The sequence below is a fragment of the Anabrus simplex genome, chromosome 5, assembly GCF_040414725.1.
Source record: "Anabrus simplex isolate iqAnaSimp1 chromosome 5, ASM4041472v1, whole genome shotgun sequence".
NCBI lineage: Eukaryota > Metazoa > Arthropoda > Insecta > Orthoptera > Tettigoniidae > Anabrus > Anabrus simplex.
Genome location: NC_090269.1, coordinates 150,865,465 through 150,885,210, shown reverse-complemented (window position 1 = coordinate 150,885,210; position 19,746 = coordinate 150,865,465). Strand labels below are relative to the sequence as shown.

General features: G+C 39.4%; 1 protein-coding gene across 1 annotated transcript in view; it reads right to left on the bottom strand.

The window, feature by feature from the left end:
• Positions 1–19,746, bottom strand: part of LanB2 (laminin subunit gamma-1) — a 1,346,184-nt gene that overhangs the window by 77,856 nt on the left and 1,248,582 nt on the right. Inside the window, exons 17-21 of the mRNA XM_067147161.2 lie at positions 16,707–16,977; positions 12,140–12,318; positions 6,045–6,175; positions 5,854–5,964; positions 101–305 (exon numbers count right to left, since the gene is read on the bottom strand). Of these exons, the coding sequence (XP_067003262.1) occupies positions 101–305; positions 5,854–5,964; positions 6,045–6,175; positions 12,140–12,318; positions 16,707–16,977 (897 nt within the window). The remainder of the gene's footprint in view (positions 1–100; positions 306–5,853; positions 5,965–6,044; positions 6,176–12,139; positions 12,319–16,706; positions 16,978–19,746) is intronic.

The window sequence follows — 19,746 nt, the reverse complement described above, 5'->3', positions numbered from 1 at the left end:
CAGGATCATTTCTTTTTGAAAGGCCTTCATATAATGAAATCATTTTGATTAAGCACAATGACAAAGTACATAAAGAAAAATAAGTACACATTATACTTACTTCATCAGCTGTTCTGACAGCATCTTCTTTGAAAGCGGTCGCGTTGATGTCAGGAACGGTGAGTTCAGAGATGTCCCGATAGATGTTCAGAATATCTTGATGGGTTTCATCAACATCTGCCTTCACATCCTCTGCCAGCTCCTTTGTATGGTTTAGCTTGTGTGATACTGACTCCATTTCAGCCTTAAGTTCCCTCAGTTCATCGCTAGAAACAGTAGTCACAGACTGCAACACTAAATTTATCTACAAATACATACATACATACATACATACATACATACATACATACATACATACATACATACATACATACATACATACATCTTCATGCTTTTCAGTATTCAGTCTGCAAGGCTCTGTGAATTAGCTAAGCATTTGCACAATCCTCGATTAGTTCTACACCTCTTATCTTTAAATCATTCAAAACTGAGTCTAACCATCATTCTCTTGGTCTTCCTCTACTTCTCTTACCCTCCACGACAGAGTCCATTATTCTCGTATGTAACCTATTCTCCTCCATTCACCTCACATGATCCCACCACTGAAGCCAGTTTATATGTACAGCTTCATCCATCGAGTTCATTCCTACTTTAACCTTTATCTCGTTATTCAAAGTACCCTCTTGCCATTGTTCCCACCTGTCTGTACCAGCAATCATTATTTATACTTTCATGCCTATTACTCCCAACTGTCCTGAATCCACTCATCTTTCACTCCCATGCAGCAAAATCAGTCTGAAAATACACCAGCGTAAAGATAGTTTCACCGAGCTCGATAGCTGCAGTCGCTTAAGTGCGGCCAGTATCCAGTATTCGGGAGATAGTGGGTTCGAACCCCACTATCAGCAGCCCTGAAGATGGTTTTCCGTGGTTTACCATTTTCACACCAGGCACCTTAATTAAGGCCATGGCTGCTTCCTTCCAACTCCTAGCTCTTTCCTGTCCCATCGTCACCATAAGACCTATCTGTGTCAGTGCAATGTAAAGTAAAAAATAACCAACAAATAAACAGATTGTTTCATCCAGGAGCTGACTTCTTTCTCACAGAATATTGTTAGCTTTCTGCATTATCTTTGTTGCACCTTGATTCAATCTCACTATACAACCATCTTCGGAGATCAAACATCCTAAATATTTGAAATGATCTTTGTTTTTTTTTTTTTTTTTTTTTTTTTTGCGTTGCACCGACACAGATATGTCTTATGGTGATGATGGGAGAGGAAAGGCCTAGGAAGTGGAAGGAAGCGGCCGTGGCCTTAATTAAGGTACAGCCCCGGCATTTGCCTGGTGTGAAAATGGGAAACCACGGAAAACCATTTTCAGGGCTGCCGACAATGGGGTTCGAACCTACTATCTCCCGATTACTGGATACTGGCCGCACTTAAGCGACTGCAGCTATCGAGCTCGGTTGAAATGATCTACCTGTTCTGGTTTTGTATTCTCAACCTTAGGTTTCTTATGTACTGTACCGAACTCGATAGCTGCAGTCGCTTAAATGCGGCCAGTATCCAGTATTCGGGAGATAGTAGGTTCGAACCCCACTGTCGGCAGCCCTGAAAATGGTTTTCCGTGGTTTCCCATTTTCACACCAGGCTGTACCTTAATTAAGGCCATGGCCGCTTCCTTCCAACTCCTAGCCCTTTCCTGTCCCATCGTCGCCATAAGACCTATCTGTGTCGGTGCGACGTAAAGCAACTAGCAAAAAAAAAAAAAAAGTTATGTACTGTCATCACTTAGTCTTGGAAAAGCCCATTTTTCACATACTTATTACAGCTATGCGGTCTTCATCCCAAATTAATAAAAATCATGGAACTAACTTTAACCAATACAAATTCCAACTTAAAGTTCAGGGGAGAAGTATTGAAAGCTTTTACAATAAAAACTGACCTCAGACAACTGCTTTTCAATATGGCTCTCGATTACATCATGAAACTTTGGTAAAAGGCAAATCTACCCACAATCAAAATTGGAGCAAAACCCACAATTAGAACAAACTGCGTGGGATTTGCAGACAATTTAGCTCTCTCAGCCTTTGACTTGGAAGAAGTTCGCATCCCACATCATCAGTCTCCAAACAAACAAACAAACAAACAAAAAAACAAACAAACAAACAAAAATAGAGCCGTAGAAATAGGATTACAAATATCCTTCAAGAAAACTGGAAATTGTGCCCATGAAACTCCTGAGCATAAATAAGGTCTTCATAAATGATCAAAACATTAACATAGTTCTACAATTTAAATATCTTAGAAAAATCATCATACAGAACTTAAACGAGAAAGAAACATGGATAAATAGAACTAAAAAAATTTAAAAAGCGCAATTTCTAACCTGGTCAATGTATAATAAGAAGTGCCTGTCAATAGACATGCAGATCCAACACTATAAAACCATAACTCTACTAGAAGCCACTTACACTTGTGAAACCCTGTTCCAAATTAAAAAACGAAAGAACTGATCAGCTCCTCAAAATTGAAAGGAGAATCATCAGAACTTGCATAAGTAAAAATACCAGGTCAAAGTAGACTGCAGAAACCTTCCTAATGAAACTATCGAGAGATTGACCTAATCATGAGCACAGTGAAGAAGAAAGGAATGTTGTATTTCTTTCACATCTTGCGACGGCCAGGAAATCGGATTTTACAACAACTAGTGATAAGAAATCTTCAAAAGAAGTCAGGAGGGCAATGGATCAGCAAGATCTCAAAGCAGGTAGACTCGAGATAACAGATGCAGAGAACAAAAGTAAAATTAACACCCTTGTTAAGACCAACACATTTTCAGCAGAAATGACAGAAGGGCAAAGCGATTTCAGATGAACTGAGAAAAAGACAATCAGAATTAATGAAAAAGTACTGGGCAGATCGCAAGAACCAGACAGTACAATCTTCAAAGAAAAAGTGAAAGTAGAACGACTCAAGTGGTCCAATGTGGCCAGTAAATTTCTTCGTCGTCTTCTTCTTCTTGTAGTAGTAGTAGTAGTAGTAGTAGTAGCTATTTTCTGGTTCCAAGACATTGCAGGCTTTCAGCACAATCTGCCATTAAGACCAAGTCATTAGCATAGACTACATTTCCATCAAACTGAATCCTTCCCTGACACTTTATACCTGTCAGAAAATGACTAGAAATAAACTTTCAACATATTAGGTTGTGATTGGTACATATAATACATATCAAGGAGATATTAAGTACAGAACAAAAACAGCCAAGCAGACATCAGTGGGATCTGAACCCACAACCTTCTATTTTGCGTTGGATGCTCTCTCCAACTGAGCTGTGTCAGCCTAGGTCATGTGATACAAGGGAAGATCTTCAGCAAAACAAGGCCCAAGAAGACAACAGATTTCTTGGCGACAGAATCTCGGGGAATGGCTTGGAAGAAACAAGATGATGATCACTATAATGATAAGCAACATCCATAAATGTACATCTGAGCATGCAGCCAACTCCACAGTATGAAAACTGCTCAACCTACTGTTTCTGTGACATACCGTAAAACGGGGTAACTTCGGCCACTTTTTCGTATATTTTTTAAATTAAAATGTGAAATATTTCCTCTAATTTTCTGAAAAATTGAATATAAGTTCTGCCATGTTTGTTCTTCATTTCTAAATATGAACATAATTATAATTGTTATTCAGTAATGAATTATGATTATCGAAAGAGTGGCCGGAGTTACCCCATGTTTTGGGGTAACTTCGGCCGCCATAAAAATAACTCAGTAAACGAAGTTTTCTTCGATATAGTGTTACTTCGGCCTCTGTGAATGTTTTTTAAAACCTGCAGAACGCCCAGTATCAACAATCACAAACAAATTAAAACGATTTGCAGTGAAACAGAAGTATAGTGATCAAATTCCCATTTTTCACAAAGAATGGACTATTTTATTTAGCCTAAGCGTACAAGCATTTTATGATATTACAAATTATGTGTTGCATTGCGTAGTTATTTGTAATGGTAAAAAAGATAATAAATAAAAAGTACGAAAATCATAAAGCCCAATAGTATGGAGAGAAAAGGAGATCGGAAAAGAAGCAATCTTGTAGACTGTTCTCATAATACACCGTCTTCTAAATTAGAAGATATCTGGGCCGTCAATCAAGTTCTTAATTGCGCATCATCTGTGTCATCTGATATCCGTCTATTTATCATTGAAAATAGGAACAGTCTTTCCTCTCCCTGTCAGGATAAACTTCCCCGTTTATTGTTATTGTAGCTTTATTAATCTCTTCTAAAGCATTCTTGAAGTAAACAGGATTGTAATTACAATACCCGCGGCCGCGTAATGTTTTCCCGTACGTTCTGGGCTTGGCTGAAGTCACCCCGGAAGAGGACAACTTTTATCACAAAACTATTTCCTGAAAAACCTATTTGAATAAAATGCATCAAATTAGGTTGATCAGTTACCAGACTTACTTACATTTTGACCCCATAAGCCTTTGAAATGGAGAATAGAATGCTGGGGCTGGAGAACAGTTTGTTTTCTGCTGTTACCAAACAAGACAATAGTCGGGGCTGCGAAAAAAATTGATTGACTCAAAAATGAGCCTGCCAATGTTCTTTGGACTACCGAGTGTTGATAGAGCATTCTATTGTACATGCATTTTAGTTGTTGCAAGTGGTTCATCTTTTTCTGTATAGGAGGCAGGAGAAAATAAGTGTTGCTATTCGTCAGTGGCCGAAGTTACCCTGTATGGCCGAAGTTACCCCGTTTGACGGTACAATTTATCCAATATCTGTAGGGCTTATGTTATTTGAACAGCAAACAAGTAATTATTTTCTTTTGTTATTTACCTGAAAACCTTCGTAAGTTCAATATTCCAGGAAAGTTCTCTAATTTCTTGCTCATGCAAAATTCTGACAACTTGTTTTGATGAAAGGATGAACCAAACCCTATGGTGCAACAGCCCGTGAAGGGCCTTCACCTACCAAGTGACTGCTGCTCAGCCTGAAGGCCTGAAGATTACAAGGTGATGTGTAGTCAGCACGACGGATCCTCTTGGCCGTTATTCTTGGCTTTCTAGACTGGGGCCGCCATCTCACCATCAAAAAGCTCCTCAACTGTAATCATGCAGGCTGAGTGGACCTCGAACCAGCTCTCAGATCCAGGTAAAAATCCCTGACCTGACCGGGAATCGAATCCGGGGTCTCCAGGTAAGAGGCAGGCACGCTACCCCTATACCACAGGGCCGGCGATGAAAGGATGATAGTAACTTTTTATTTTTATTTCTTCCACACACCTTCCAATTAACATGTTGGCAACTATAAGACCGATGCAATATGGGAAGTGTTTTGACCAGTAGTCCAATGTTTTAGGGTAGTTAACTAGCCCAATATAAATAATGAGTGCGAAAAAGTTCCATAACTCTGACTCATTTGTTTTGGTTTGTGTTTCTTCCATTGCGGTTTGTTTCCACCAATATCAGGTTAATGATTTCATTACTAATTAGACCTTTGATCAAAACAAACAATACTGCATGAGGGCGCTGATGGGTCACAGCTGTGTGCCAACCTTGTGCATTACTTGTGGACAATGAGGCTTTGCCGGTGGTCTCGGCACACAATTCACCTTAACGCCTCAAGGCCATACTTACGTTATATCTAGTACAAATATATGCATTAGAGTTCAGGTACCCCCGAATTTTTTACTTTATTCCTAATTAATAAACTCTGAAAACAATTCGCTGTTGTCAACATGTTAAGTAAATTAATAATACTAATAAATATTCTCCAGGAAGTCCATGCTTGGCATACCTTAATTTTGCATTCTTATCAATGGTCTGTCTAGCGAGTTCATAAGCCGTGTTAGAGGTATTGAGGGCTTTCTCGGCAGTTTCCTTGATGCCAGCCGCCTCCTCTTCTTGTCTGGAAAGGACAGAGATACGTTCTTGTAGTAAGAGAAGAGCTGGTTTAAAACTCACCAAAACAGGGACAAGGCTACTCACTGACTCGTGAGGACGCGAGCTTCTCGAGCAATCTCCGACATCTGCTCGCTCTGCTGACCAAACTGTTCCGACCGCTCCCTCGCCTTCTCCAGTGCCACGTAGCCCTCTGTCTGAAGATAATCTAAGGCATCCTAGAAATGCAGAACAATGTAGACTGTGTATTAGTAAAAACATGTCAAAACTGCATGAACAACGGAGTGAGCAAGAAGTGGAAGAGTCAAAGGAAGGGATATCACAATGTATCTGACCTTGGTAGTATTCACTTTTTAAAGAATATAATTTACAGGGTGGTGCAATAGTTCACAAATTCAAACCAATAACATCATCATCATCATCATCATCATCATCATCATCATCATCATCATCATCATCATCATCATCATCATCATCATCATCATAATTTCTTCACTCCAGCAAGGTGGGTGCGGTTGTGTATGAACCTCCTTCAGTTCGTTCTGTCCATCTACAGATGTTCATATTTGTGTCACCAGTTTACATCTCTTATTTCAAGGTCCTTGAAAATCTGCTTCTCCCAACATCACGAGGTCTCTTCCCAGGAACACTGTGATCAAAGTATGCTGCGGGAGTCCTGTGGGGATCCATTCTTTTCATGTGACCATACCATTGCAATCTCCTCAGTTCTAGAGTCTCCAGCAAGCTTCTTTCCAATCCAAGCTGCTGTCAGATATCCACATTCCTTATTTTAACCATTTTTGTTTTTTGTAGTCAAGAACGGAGGAACTTCATTTTTGTTGCCTGAAGATGAGTAAGTGTTGCTCCTTCCAGGCCATACGTCAATATAGGTACCAGGTATATTTTGTACAAGATGATCTTGGAAACTAACGGAAATGTTTCATCCCAAAGTATTTGACGTACAGCGTGATAGAATATAGAAGCTTTTTGTATTCTGTTGCTAATCTCCTGATGCATGGTATTGTCTGAAGACAGAATACTACTAAAGTACTGGAAGTTGTCTACAATATTCACTTTCTCATCCCCAATTCTAAGATGAACAGTTGGAGAGTTTTTACTCATCACCAAGCATGCTTGGTTTTGCTGGAAAAGATTCATGCTAAAGATCTAGTCTAGCTTGTACTTCTGCTTCCATTTCACCCCAGCATCTGCAAAAACAAGGGCATTAGTTGTTGAATCCTTTCTTTTAACTGTTTTTACAACTCCATCCAATATGATTATGAAGAGAATCGGTGAAAGACAACTTCCTTCCTGGACTCCACTCTTCGTTTTGAACCAACGTGATTTTCCATCCTGGACCTGAACACATTTCTTGGTTTCACCATATAATCATTGTACTCATGCTATGATGTCACCAGGCACTTTCTTATGTCTCAAACTTTCCCATATATGCCTGCATGGTATATGGTACATGGTCATATGATTTCTCGATGTCCAGAAAAACAGTTATAAGTGCTTTATCTTTCTCCCAGTACTACTCATAGAGCATTCTGGTGGCAAAAATGAGGTCTATGGTTGATATATCAGGTCTAAATCCATGTTTTTCCTCCCCAAGTGTAGGTTCGACATATTTTCTAATCCTGTTCTCAAGGATGGATTCATAGTTTTTGAGGCCATGTGACAAGAGAGTTACACCTCTGTAGTTGGTACATTTCTTCCTATAACTTTTTTCAACAATGGTATGACGATTCCAGTCATTGGGTATTGATGTTCTCTTTCCAAAGTTTGTTCAGTACTCTGTACATCCACTGTTGTCCAACCTCTCCTAGTGCTTTGATCATCTCAAACCAACAATTTTTTTTTAATGATACCAACTTGAATGATTTCATTTCTTTTTGTGTTTAAAGTATTTTTCTTCTCCATTTGGAATACTGTAACACATACAATTACACAATCCAGTATTCTTCAAGTTGCCAACTTTCAGCTCATGGTTTCCATACACTGTGTCTTTAACTGCACCGCACAGGAGGTTGTTCTCTAGGGTGAAATTTGGTGAACTCTATGCTATCCTCTGGAGAAGCTGATCGAGGTGCAGCTGAACATCAACCTCCTGAAATAAATCCAGCTGTCTGATATTTAAAGGTAAATTTCTTTTAATCTTCAGTCATTTTTTTAATGAGGTTGTCAACATCTATCAAGGAATCGTATTGTAAAAATGACTACTAGTAAACAACATTCCTGTCATACCCACAAGGCCATTCCTGAACACCGGTGTACTACGTAGATTATGCAGGGCCTTTCTTGATAAAACTTTGTATAAGACGAAGTAAACAAGTAGGCAAGCCCTACATTACTGATTTCACTTGTTTTTCTACTATAGTTGTTCATCTTGAGGTAGTAACAGAGCTCACCCTCAAAGCATTTACGTCTGCCCTTTGTCGGTTTAGATCACAAAGAAGATGTTCGCTGAAAATATAGTGACGACACCAATTTTGTCGGCACTTACAAGCAACTGAAAGAAATTCAATATTGTTCTTGATCAATCCAGAAGAAAGAAATAAAATTACTGAAGCTAGATCACTGAAAGGGATCACATGGCACTATATCCCGCCATTCACAGCTCACTATGGCATTGCTTGGGAATTGGTGGTTAAATCACTCAAGTATCACCTTCAAAGAACAATGAGCAATACAACATTTTCATTTGAAGAGCTAAAAACCCTTTCTTCCCCAAAAGAAGCCTGCTTGAATTCTTGCAATTACCATGAATCAGTAGTGATCCCTGAGTTTCTTCCTACCTTAGTCTACCTCATTTTCTAATGTGTGAACCAATCATTGCCAATAGACTTACCAAATGGGAACACTTAGGGAAGATGGCACAATACTTTTGGCAGAAATACCTTCATACTCTTCAACAATGACATAAGTGGTCTAATGAGGATCCTAATCTCTGCCTGGAGACCTTGTATTCATCAATGATGACAAATGAAATGGCGTATGGCTTTTAGTGCCGGGAGTGTCCGAGGACATGTTCAGCTCGCCAGATGCAGGTCTTTTGATTTGACACCCGTAGGTGACCTGCGCATCGTGATGAGGATGAAATGATGATGAAGACAACACATACACCCAGCCCCCGTGCCAGCGAAATTAACCAATGATGGTTAAAATTCCCGACCCTGCCGGGAATCGAACCCGGGACCCCTGTGACCAAAGGCCAGCATGCTAACCATATAGCCATGGAGCCGGACATCAATGATGACAATTTATCATAGTTGTTAATGCGGTGTATCCCCTTGATGATGATCTCGTCTGAGTTGCCACATTAAAAACAATCAAGGGTGTAATTAAATTCCTGTCAATAAATTGTGTCTATTTCCAAAATCAGAAGATGAGTTTTTACATCATTGACAACCATCTGTATGACTGAAAGTTGATAATTCCTCATTTATTTTTGTTTGTTTGTTCTAAAAATGGCAACCCCCTTTTGGTGGGCATAATGTTTGATATCATTAAAGGTAAATGTATGTTAGGTATGGGAAGAGTGTTCCAGATGCTCGATTTGAATCTATTTCACAGCCATAGCTAACGTCACTGCGTTTCACTTAGTCATTTTACAAAATAAACATAAAAACTCTCATTGTGGACACGTGAACTTGTTTGTAGAAATATTTGTGCTCTACCACAATTCTTAAGTATATAGTTTGTGGATAGTTTAATGGCTGATGAAATGCACACCAAGAAAGAGTTCTCTCAGCATCATTTTCTTGCACTTGCTTTGCAGAAACCGTTAATGCTCAGCTTCCTTTTATTAATCATCATCATCGTTGCCATCATATGCAGTTTCCAGCTGTTGGCCAGGTCTCCATCTCCTCTTGTCTTCCCACTGCTTCTCCCTCGTCCTCTCCTGCTCTCTGTATACTCTCTACCACTCCTTTTATCCATGTGTCTCTTTTCCTCTTATCTCCATTTCATGCATCCTCGTGAGTATCCTTTCCTCTGTCATTCTCTTCATGTATCCATACCATCTAAGTCTAGATGCCTCTATCCTGTTCTGTAGTGACTCTTCTTTTACTGTATCTCTAACCTTCTCATTTCTTGTCACTCCTATCCTGCTTCATTTCATTTCACTTGCCTGTATCTCTCTGCCTCATTACCCAAGTTTCTGCTGCATACATCAGAATAGGTATATAGTACATCCTGTATCACTATTTTGCCTCTCTGAGGGACATCCTTGCTCCAAACCAGGCTTCTGACACTTGTCTTCCACGCTCGATTATTTCCATATCATTTCTTCCAATTTCCTCTATGATACTTCCCACGTACTTGAAACTCTCTACCTTCCTAAGCCGTTCTCCTCCAAGTGTTATCCCTTTCGTAGGTCTCTCCTTCTTTCTAGTTGTGATCACTATCTCACACTTTTTGGCATTAAATTTCATTCCATATTGTTCCACCTCCTCTTCACACGCATCTAACTGTTCCTGGACATCCTCTTCCTTTTCTCCCCAGACTAACAAGTCATCTGCAAACATCATCACCTTCATTTTTCCTTCCCCAATTTTCCTTGCCACTTTTGTCATTAGCTCGTCCATTACAACAATGAAGAGCAAAGGTGACAGAGTACTTCCTTGTCTTAACTATTTCCCACTCTTAGCGCCTGAAAGCGCCCACCTGTTCACTTTGCCTTCCAGTCCTTAGTGCCTGGCTGCAATATCTGCATAGTCTGTAATCTATGCAAAAATTTTGTATTTTTTTTGGCAGTGAAGTATTTATAAGGAATTTATGAACACGCAATACAATCTACAAAGCTTAGGAATAAAAGAAGTGTGATAAACTGTCTTGACGTTGCCTAGGCAACGGTCTTGAACTTCTGCGAGCGCAGGTCAGCTGTTTCGTTCATAAACATGGTGGGAATGAATACTGTGGATATTAAAACTAGGGTGAATATCGGCGAAGAAGGTGGCAGTATCGTTCAGTACCACTCCAAATGCCAAGTCGTTCTGCGTTGGTCCTCACGAATGAGCACATCATCACGCTGCATCTTGTCAGGTGTGACAGCCATGGGTGACCTTCCCGAGCGCTGCAAATCTTGGAGCTCTGCCGAACTGCTTTCAGATGGTCTCAACCTCTCTGCCCAGCGACTAACTGTACTTCTGTCAACTGCTGATGCTCCATAAACTGAACATAAATGTTGGTGAATATTTCCAACCATTTCTTGCTCTGCAGTGAGAAATTCAATGAAGATACACTGCTTGCAACACACAACACTTACAAACGCCATGTTGAACCATTGCTGCAGTCATCTATCTGTCAGAAGAAGCGGAAACTGCACCCCAAAAACTTCAAAGAATTCATATCTAAAGTTTTGCATTTGCACTAGGGTTGGGGCTGAGAAAAAATTGTGGTGCCTTATTTTCTGGGCCACCCTCGTATATAACAAAATTTTATACAAAAATTTCCTAACCTAAAATCGGGAGATCGTCATTTACAGACATTTTCTATTTAAAGTTTAAAACATAATTTTTCCATATTGAACTGAGAATCACAATTATAAAAAGAAAGTATGGAGGTTCCACCTTTTCAATACACTGTTATTAAGTTGTACCAATATTAAGTTACAACATGTTAACTTTGGGACCAGTTTCGACAGATTCAAAGTGTTTGTGATTTAGTCCTTTTGCTCAGGATGACTGGAATATGTTTGTGATTACATAGACTAGCTATAAAAATCAAATAAGTATTGGAAGGTGGGATTCTTCCTTCAACCTAACTTTAGTTAGGATTTTACAAGTTTAGGACCAGAAAAACAGATGGAAGTGAAAATTTCTTCAGAGTGAGGCAGTAGTAAAATTAGTATGTTTGGAAGAGAAGAAGACGGTACATCTGGAGCCATAAACAAAGTGTAAGATTCAGTTTATGAAGAAGTGTACGTGAGCACCGCCACCTTTTTTCTTAGAAAGAAAAAGCACTGCATGCATGCATACATACATTCTTACAAATATAGTTTTTCAATGCAAGAATTAGGAATACACTGCATAAGAATGCTTTCAGTCCTTCAAAATTAGGAGACAATTTGAAAGCTATACAATAATTTTGGTCACGGTCAGAGAGGAACAACACTGAGACACATATGCTGGAAGACCTTATTGTATGTTTTACAGGGAACAATATTCACTGAACTTTACCTTGAGAGCTTCCTGCGCTCGCTCAATGATTTTCTCTGCTTGGGTGACATTCCTTTCTCCGAAGGCATTGTGCGCTACGGCCTCCTCGGCAGCCAGGTCGGCCTCCGCGATCATCTCGCCCACGTTATTGAGACGATTGCTGAGTTCAGAGAGGTGCTCCAACAAGCTCTTATCTCCAGCTGAAGAAAGACGAGATTAACACCGTTAGTTCTGAGCCACCATCACATACTGTTGGGAGGTGGTTTTCATTTGCTCCATTCCACTCATGAACTGCTGAAATTCTTAACACTAACCTCCAGTACAGAACACAGCAAATCAATTTTCAGAAACGATGTTAAGTGGCTCAGAGCATACAGAACATTCCACATCAAGACATACAAGTGCAAAAAATTAACAGTTTATTACAATTACAAAAATTATAAATGATATGTAGGAAAGCTTCAACATATATATTTTCCAAACTGCTCTGAGAAAAGTTGTTAAATTTATGCCGTGATGTTATTTTTGACGACTTCCGACGTCCGTATTTCAGTTATCCTTACAGATAGAAAACTAAATAAACAGGTTTATTAATGATATGTGGGTTGTTCACAATATTATTGAAATAATCATTAGAATACATGAATGTTTTTAGTTTCAGAAGTTGAATAAATCTTCACTGTTAAATTTATGGGGCCAGGAGTGAAGGATTACTATGGTGAGGTTGAGGTCCCATAAGCAGCACCACAACATGTTAGTAAATAAGAGAGTTGTTAGAACTGTGAAGGTCCTGTGAACACGTATTAACAGAGGAAGCTGATGTGCACAAATGTTCTTTTTCAAAATAAAAATACCTCCTCTTTTTCTCACCTGTTCGATTTCACATCAAATGTCCCATACATGTTTATGTGTATCTTGGGCATGTACTGAGAATATTGCCAAAGTCCCTCTCTGCGCTATCGCATTAGTGAGCAGCTATGAGTGTGAGGAATAACACTGCTAATCAAAACGAACTTAGAGTGCCAGACTGAGTTCATAAATAAATGTGGACAATGGAAGTGCCATGTAATACTTTGGAAATGTTGAAAAAGTAAACATATTAATGTTTCAATAAGTTCAGCAAATATTGATCCAAGGACCACAGGGCAATAAATGGGTGGATGTAAGAAGTGCTGCAGTGTCTAGGCCACATTTCCCACATCAAGACCTGATGAAGCAGAAATAAGCTCACCGACGAGTGCACTGTGTTCCTAGCTGGTAAGTACAGGCTGCAAGCCTCCACAACTTGCTCTTATCGAGCTGCTATCTCCTCATTGCAAGTATCTTCCTGCCATTGTACCAGCAATCATTCTTGTTGCCTTCCTTTCTGAATTCCACTCCTGAATAGCAAAGTCCTATTCCTTCAAAATGCCAGTGATGGCTCACTACATTCGCTTTGCAGCAAGAACACACATCCTAAACACCTGTTCCAGGTTCTCTTTCTCATGTCTGTATTGTCCAGTCCATAAAACATTACCAGCAACAGATCTATGCTCACACAAAGTAACCGGTATTAATGAAGCTATATGTAAAATCAATCAAGACCTGGCACGTGTCAGAATGTGAACTAGACTAAGCAGACTCAAGCTATACTGATAGGTACTTTCAAGGCCCGTTATCACTTAATGAACATAGATATCCCCCAATAACATTAAATGGCATCATTATCCCTTTTGGAAACAAAGTTAAAGGTTTAGGATTAATAATGGACAAAAACCTTGACTGCACAGAACATGTAACCGCTATATATACACCAATGAGTAATTTTCTCCCTTCACTCTCTTAACCCTTTCCCACGCACTATCTTTGACTCACTGTCTGGCGAAACCTAGAGTAATAATTTGCTTGTCAGGGATAGTTGTGGAGTACCTTCACTAAAGAATTTATTCTGTAAAAACCACTCAACATATCGCTTTCAAACTTTCTAACAATGGTAAATATACCATACTTATTCAAAAATGATACAATGAGCACCTAATTACATGCAGGAACCCCTCCCTCCTGTTTGGGCTGATACATCATGAAGCATCCAATATGGTGCATAATGTTAAATTGCTTGTTTTTAAAGTCAGTTTGAATTGCTGGACCTGATGGGGCTTTTATTTTCTTGGTAACGCAGAGACCACAGGAATTCAACCTGAATCCCCCAATTTATTTGATTTTCGGGATCGATCGGATAAGATATTTAGATAGCAAATCATACCTCCTCCCGGACATACAAATTATTTTTCACTGAATGGGACTGGAAGATATATTGACATTAGTTAGAATATTATGTAATTAAGTAGAGGCTCATAATCCAAAACAGAATTAAATGGAGAATAAAAAATGATAATTACCATTTTGTACAAGTAGGCCTAATATTTTAAAAGGAGACGATACCTGAATGAACATTTCCTGTCCTGTGCCGTATTTCGATTTCCCTCAGATTCATATCATGTCCGAACTGCTTCCCATACCATTTCTATTATCATACCTACAACTTCAAACTCACCACCATTGCATTCGTCAACATATTGATTTAATTTGTAACAAATATCCTCCGCACTCAACTGGTTATGAGCAGCCATGTTGCTGCAATGTGTTTACATTCAGTCAGCTGTCTGTTCTATCTAAGAAAATGTAGGATTCTGTTTATGCCAGTTGTAACTAGGAAGCGTAGGGAATTCACTGGTTCCAAAAAGTGATATATTTAGCAGACAGATGGCAGAGGAAGTCGGTTTGAAAGTCGAGTACGCTTTACTACGCAACCCGCGGGAGACAATGTGCGATTCCAGTACGCTTTACTATGCAACCCACAAGAAAGAGTTAAAAGAAAGGTCAGAAAGCTGTTGGTTCAACAGCTAATAATGTCTCTGTTTGACAACTGTCATGTTGTGGCGCCCTCTCTAATAGACTTCAGAGAGTTCAGAATGCTTGTGTTTGCTTTATAATGAACATTCCAAACTCCTGTGTTCCATGAGCTAAATTGCCCTAAACTAAACCAGCGTCATAGCTATTATTCCTTGCTTCTACTCCACAAAATAATACACAAGCAGACACCCTCTTATCTAACAGATTTTTCTTTTTTTTTTTTTTGCTAGGGGCTTTACGTCGCACCGACACAGATAGGTGAGAGAGGTGGGAGAGGCCTAGGAGTTGGAAGGAAGCGGCCGTGGCCTTAATTAAGGTACAGCCCCAGCATTTGCCTGGTGTGAAAATGGGAAACCATGGAAAACCATCTTCAGGGCTACCGATAGTCTAACAGATTCTATCCAGTTGCTCTCAACCATTCATAACATCCCAACCAGCTAATGTAACCCTCAAAATACCAAATCACAGATCCACCCTCTACAATATTCTTTTGTTGTCAGTACAATTCGAACGTGGAATTCGTTGCCCAATGACCTAGGGGATGATCTATCTGAAACAGTATTTTTAAAAGGAAATGTTGGCAACGGTGCTTGGACGGATCAACTTGGGTGTAAATACATGAATTCTGCTTTGCTCTTTTGTTATTTCATTCCACGTGTCATTAAGTTTTTATAGATTTGTTTTTATTGATGTATTAAGACAATTTTATTTATTCTGGATTATTTTAGATACATTTATTTTTTCTTTCCTTTAACGTGTTCTTATAACTATGTGTACAGTTTAGTACAGGGTGAACAACATAAAGCGGAACCAGCCCCGCACCCCGGCGGCGCAGCCTGCATACGGGAGGTACGTGTGTGACAGGAAAACCACAGTAAATACATTGTCGCGTAAGCTATTTCTAACAAACAAACAAACAAACAACACAATAAATAAAAGTACTCACAGATATCATGCCTCCCTTCGTTATTCAAGCATTTCTGACACCTATTTGTTCATTACCCTTCAGTAACTTCATACCCATCTGAACAGAACCATTTCCATTTCCTGAGCAAGTCGTCGAAGTGATTTTGCAGGAGACTTTCCAGAGCGTTACCGAGTTACCTACAGTACTGCACGTGGTTTGTTATGATCAAGTAAACTTCCCGTCTTATGTAATTTATTTACTAATCTGTGAATCAAAGTCTGACCTGGCACTTGAACATCTCTTGAAATAGTCTCCTTACGGCCCTCACACTTTCTGTACGGACATATGAATAGTAAATGAATACTCTTTTGGGAACAGAATACCGATATCCGACTTGAGCCACCTGAGCCATTTCACAGATTTCACACACTGTACTAATGTCACCAAAGAAACACGTGCCACATTTGCAAACGTTCAACAAAGATTGAAACCTGGCGCGGTAGCGCGGCCTTGCGTACATCCGGCACTGTATTTTGTCACTGGCTGACTCACCCACTCAGGAATTCCTGCGCACAGGACGGAGCTCACTCGGTATGAGAGAGAGAGAGAGAACAGTATGTACATTATAGACATGGTCTGGCAGAATAGCAGGCTTCATAGTCTGAGTCACGTCATGTAAATAAAAACAAAATATATACTTTTTTACATTAGTACATTTAATGTACATATTACAAGTTCTCTCACATCCTGTGAAGGCAGTTATTTAGCTCTGAAAATCTAAATACTTACTTCCAGCTCCTCTTTTGGCATCGTTCCACAGATCGTCGACAATCCTTTCGACTTCGTTTAGTTTCTTATCGAACTCCTCATCGCTTATAACGGTAGGGCTGCTAGCAATGTCGTTCAACACCTTCTCCAGCTCGGCCAGTTTTTGGCGATGGGCATTGGCCGCATCCTGCACCAGGTTGTAACAGTCGGGGCAATCCACACAGCCTCGCTGACGATCGTACTTATTCTCCTTACACCGATCACAGCGTCTACCCTCTACGTTCTCCAAGCACTGTGCAACAAACAGACAATACAGTACACTACTTCTGTCAGCAATATATGTCATGGTAGCTTTCAGTGAGAAAAAGCAAGAATCAACAAGCCTATAAACTAGCATGTATCCGCGGCTTTGCCTGAGTTTATCAATTCAACCGTTAGATGTTTTAAACCATTTATACTTGAAAGCAAGATAAAAAAAGCAATTATATTTATTAACACATTTTTACATAAATTGCATGAATTACATTACTTTATTTTATTTTTAATTACTGTATATTGTTACTTTCAATACGTAAGATACCGTGTTGGTGGATGATACAAATAATATTTAAAACAATATAATAGACCACATTACATAAAAAATAGACAATTATTTTCTTACAGAGTTTCTGGATAAACTTCATTAAGTGTCCTTCCATTTGGAACAACCCACATACTGTTGACTATGGGAGAAGCACGGTTTCCAAAGATCCATTCCTACAACTTTAAGCAATTATCCTTGTGCCTTGTTGATGCACATAGCAAAACTGAACCAAACGGGGAATTGCAGACATCTAAATTGCAATGGTATAACCGAAAGGATGATTTTCATCCGAGGAATGAATACTAAGAAGATGTACAATATTATAGGGAAGGATACACCTTTCAATACTCCGTAGTAAGTTGAACTAAAAACCCCCAGGGGCTCTGAACTTCGGAGCGTGGGTTGGCGACCATGGGGCCCTTAGCTGAGTCCTGGCATTGCTTCCACTTACTTGTGCCAGGCTCCTCACTTTCATCTATCCTGTCCGACCTCCCTTGGTCAACTCTTGTTCCTTTCCGACCCCGACACTATTAGGTTTCCGAGGGCTAGGGAGTCTTTCATTTTCACGCCCTTCGTGGCCCTTGTCTTCCTTTGGCTGATATCTTCATTTTTCGAAGTATCGGATCCCTTCCATTTTTCTTTCCTTCCCACCCTCTATCCCCCAGGGGCTCTGAACTTCGGAGCGTGGGTTGGCGACCACGGGGCCCTTAGCTGAGTCCTGGCATTGCTTCCACTTACTTGTGCCAGGCTCCTCACTTTCATCTATCCTGTCCGACCTAACTTGGTCAACTCTTGTTCTTTTCCGACCCCGATGCTATTAGGTTTGCGAGGGCTAGGGAGTCTTTCATTTTCACGCCCTTCGTGGCCCTTGTCTTCCGTTAACCGATATCTTCATTTTTCGAAGTGTCGGTTCTCTTCCTCTTTTTTCCTCGAATTAGTGTTATATAAAGGATTGTTGCCCAATTGTATTTCCTCTAATAACAATAACCACCACCACCACCACCACCATCACCACCCTCTAATAAATGTTCCCCACCCCCTTTCTCTATTTATCATTTTTTTGTCAATTACTACGGCAAGTTGTTTCGAGTTGAACCTCGTATTTCTTTAATTATTTCTTCCTATTTTTTAATATATTTTTATTTGGCTTTATTCTTTTTTAACGTTTTAAATTATTTTAAAACCTATATATCCACTTTGAATTTGAGGAAATTAAATCCTACACTGTTTTCCTAAGACTTCATTCACATCACCTTTTACTCTTCGGCCGGAGAAACAAATGCCTACAAGACCTGCCTAGCAACGACTTTACATAAGTGCATACTTGATCTGCTTATGAACTTTAACTATATTTGTTTTCGGCGCAAGATAGTGATGTTTTGTTTACTCTCTTGACTGTGATTATTGTGTTTTGAACATTAACTGAATTGCTACGATATGATACAATGTTAATTTTTTGCCTGTGTTCAATATATTAGTTGTTTTAAGATCTTCGCTAATTGGCTGATGATGACACTTGAAATGTGTTGAAACCGGTCCCAATAAACAGGTTGTAACTACTTTTTAGTTCAACTTACTACGGAGTATTGAAAGGTGGATCCTTCCCTATAATATTGTACATCTTCTTATTTCTCTATTCAATACGGAACAATCATGAAGTTTTTAACTTTGAATGAATACTACTCGAACCAGGATTGTTTTTGACACAACCATGTGTGATCAGCAAAATAAACTATAAAAAGTAATATAAATAATTAATGAAAGCAGGCCTTTTACCTGTATAAAGATTCATCTAAGAATACGCCTCTGTTAAAACTTTCCTATTTCTGCATACCATAGACTTGTCTGAGCATTGCACACATACAAACACTACTGAAAATTATGGCCTCCTCGTGTTGTGGACTGAAAATGGTTTCCTGTGCCATGGACTTAAAATGGATCCTTGACTTATATTACCTATCTTATGTACATTGTCTAGCGACAGTGAATCTATACATATAACTTTGCTGGCAGCACGATGGATTGTCATATCTCAACACACGTTTTCTGCTGGTATTTTATTCATAACTCACTAACGAATGTGAAAATTAAAAATCTGGCTTCGAGGAACGTTTGGACCTACTTCCATCTACCCACGTTAAAAATGTATGATCTCTGCATGCCGTAGATTTGGCTGGGCATTGCACAAACACAGACAGCCAAACACTTCCTTTTATTAAGTTATTACTAGTCGACCAAGAACATTTGCTAGAAAAATGAATTAACAGTTCCAATTTTAATGCCATGACAGTAGAAAAGATACTAAAGAGGACTGAATGTTAGGTAAGGAAAACAAAACTGTAACAGGTAGATCATTTCAAGTGTTCAGAAAGTGTATTCTCCTGGGATGGTAATGCAGTAAGTGGGCAGCAGAACTAATGCAGTGAACTCACAGTTGCAGCCAACGGTATACTGTAAGATGAAGTTGAGCTGTTGGAC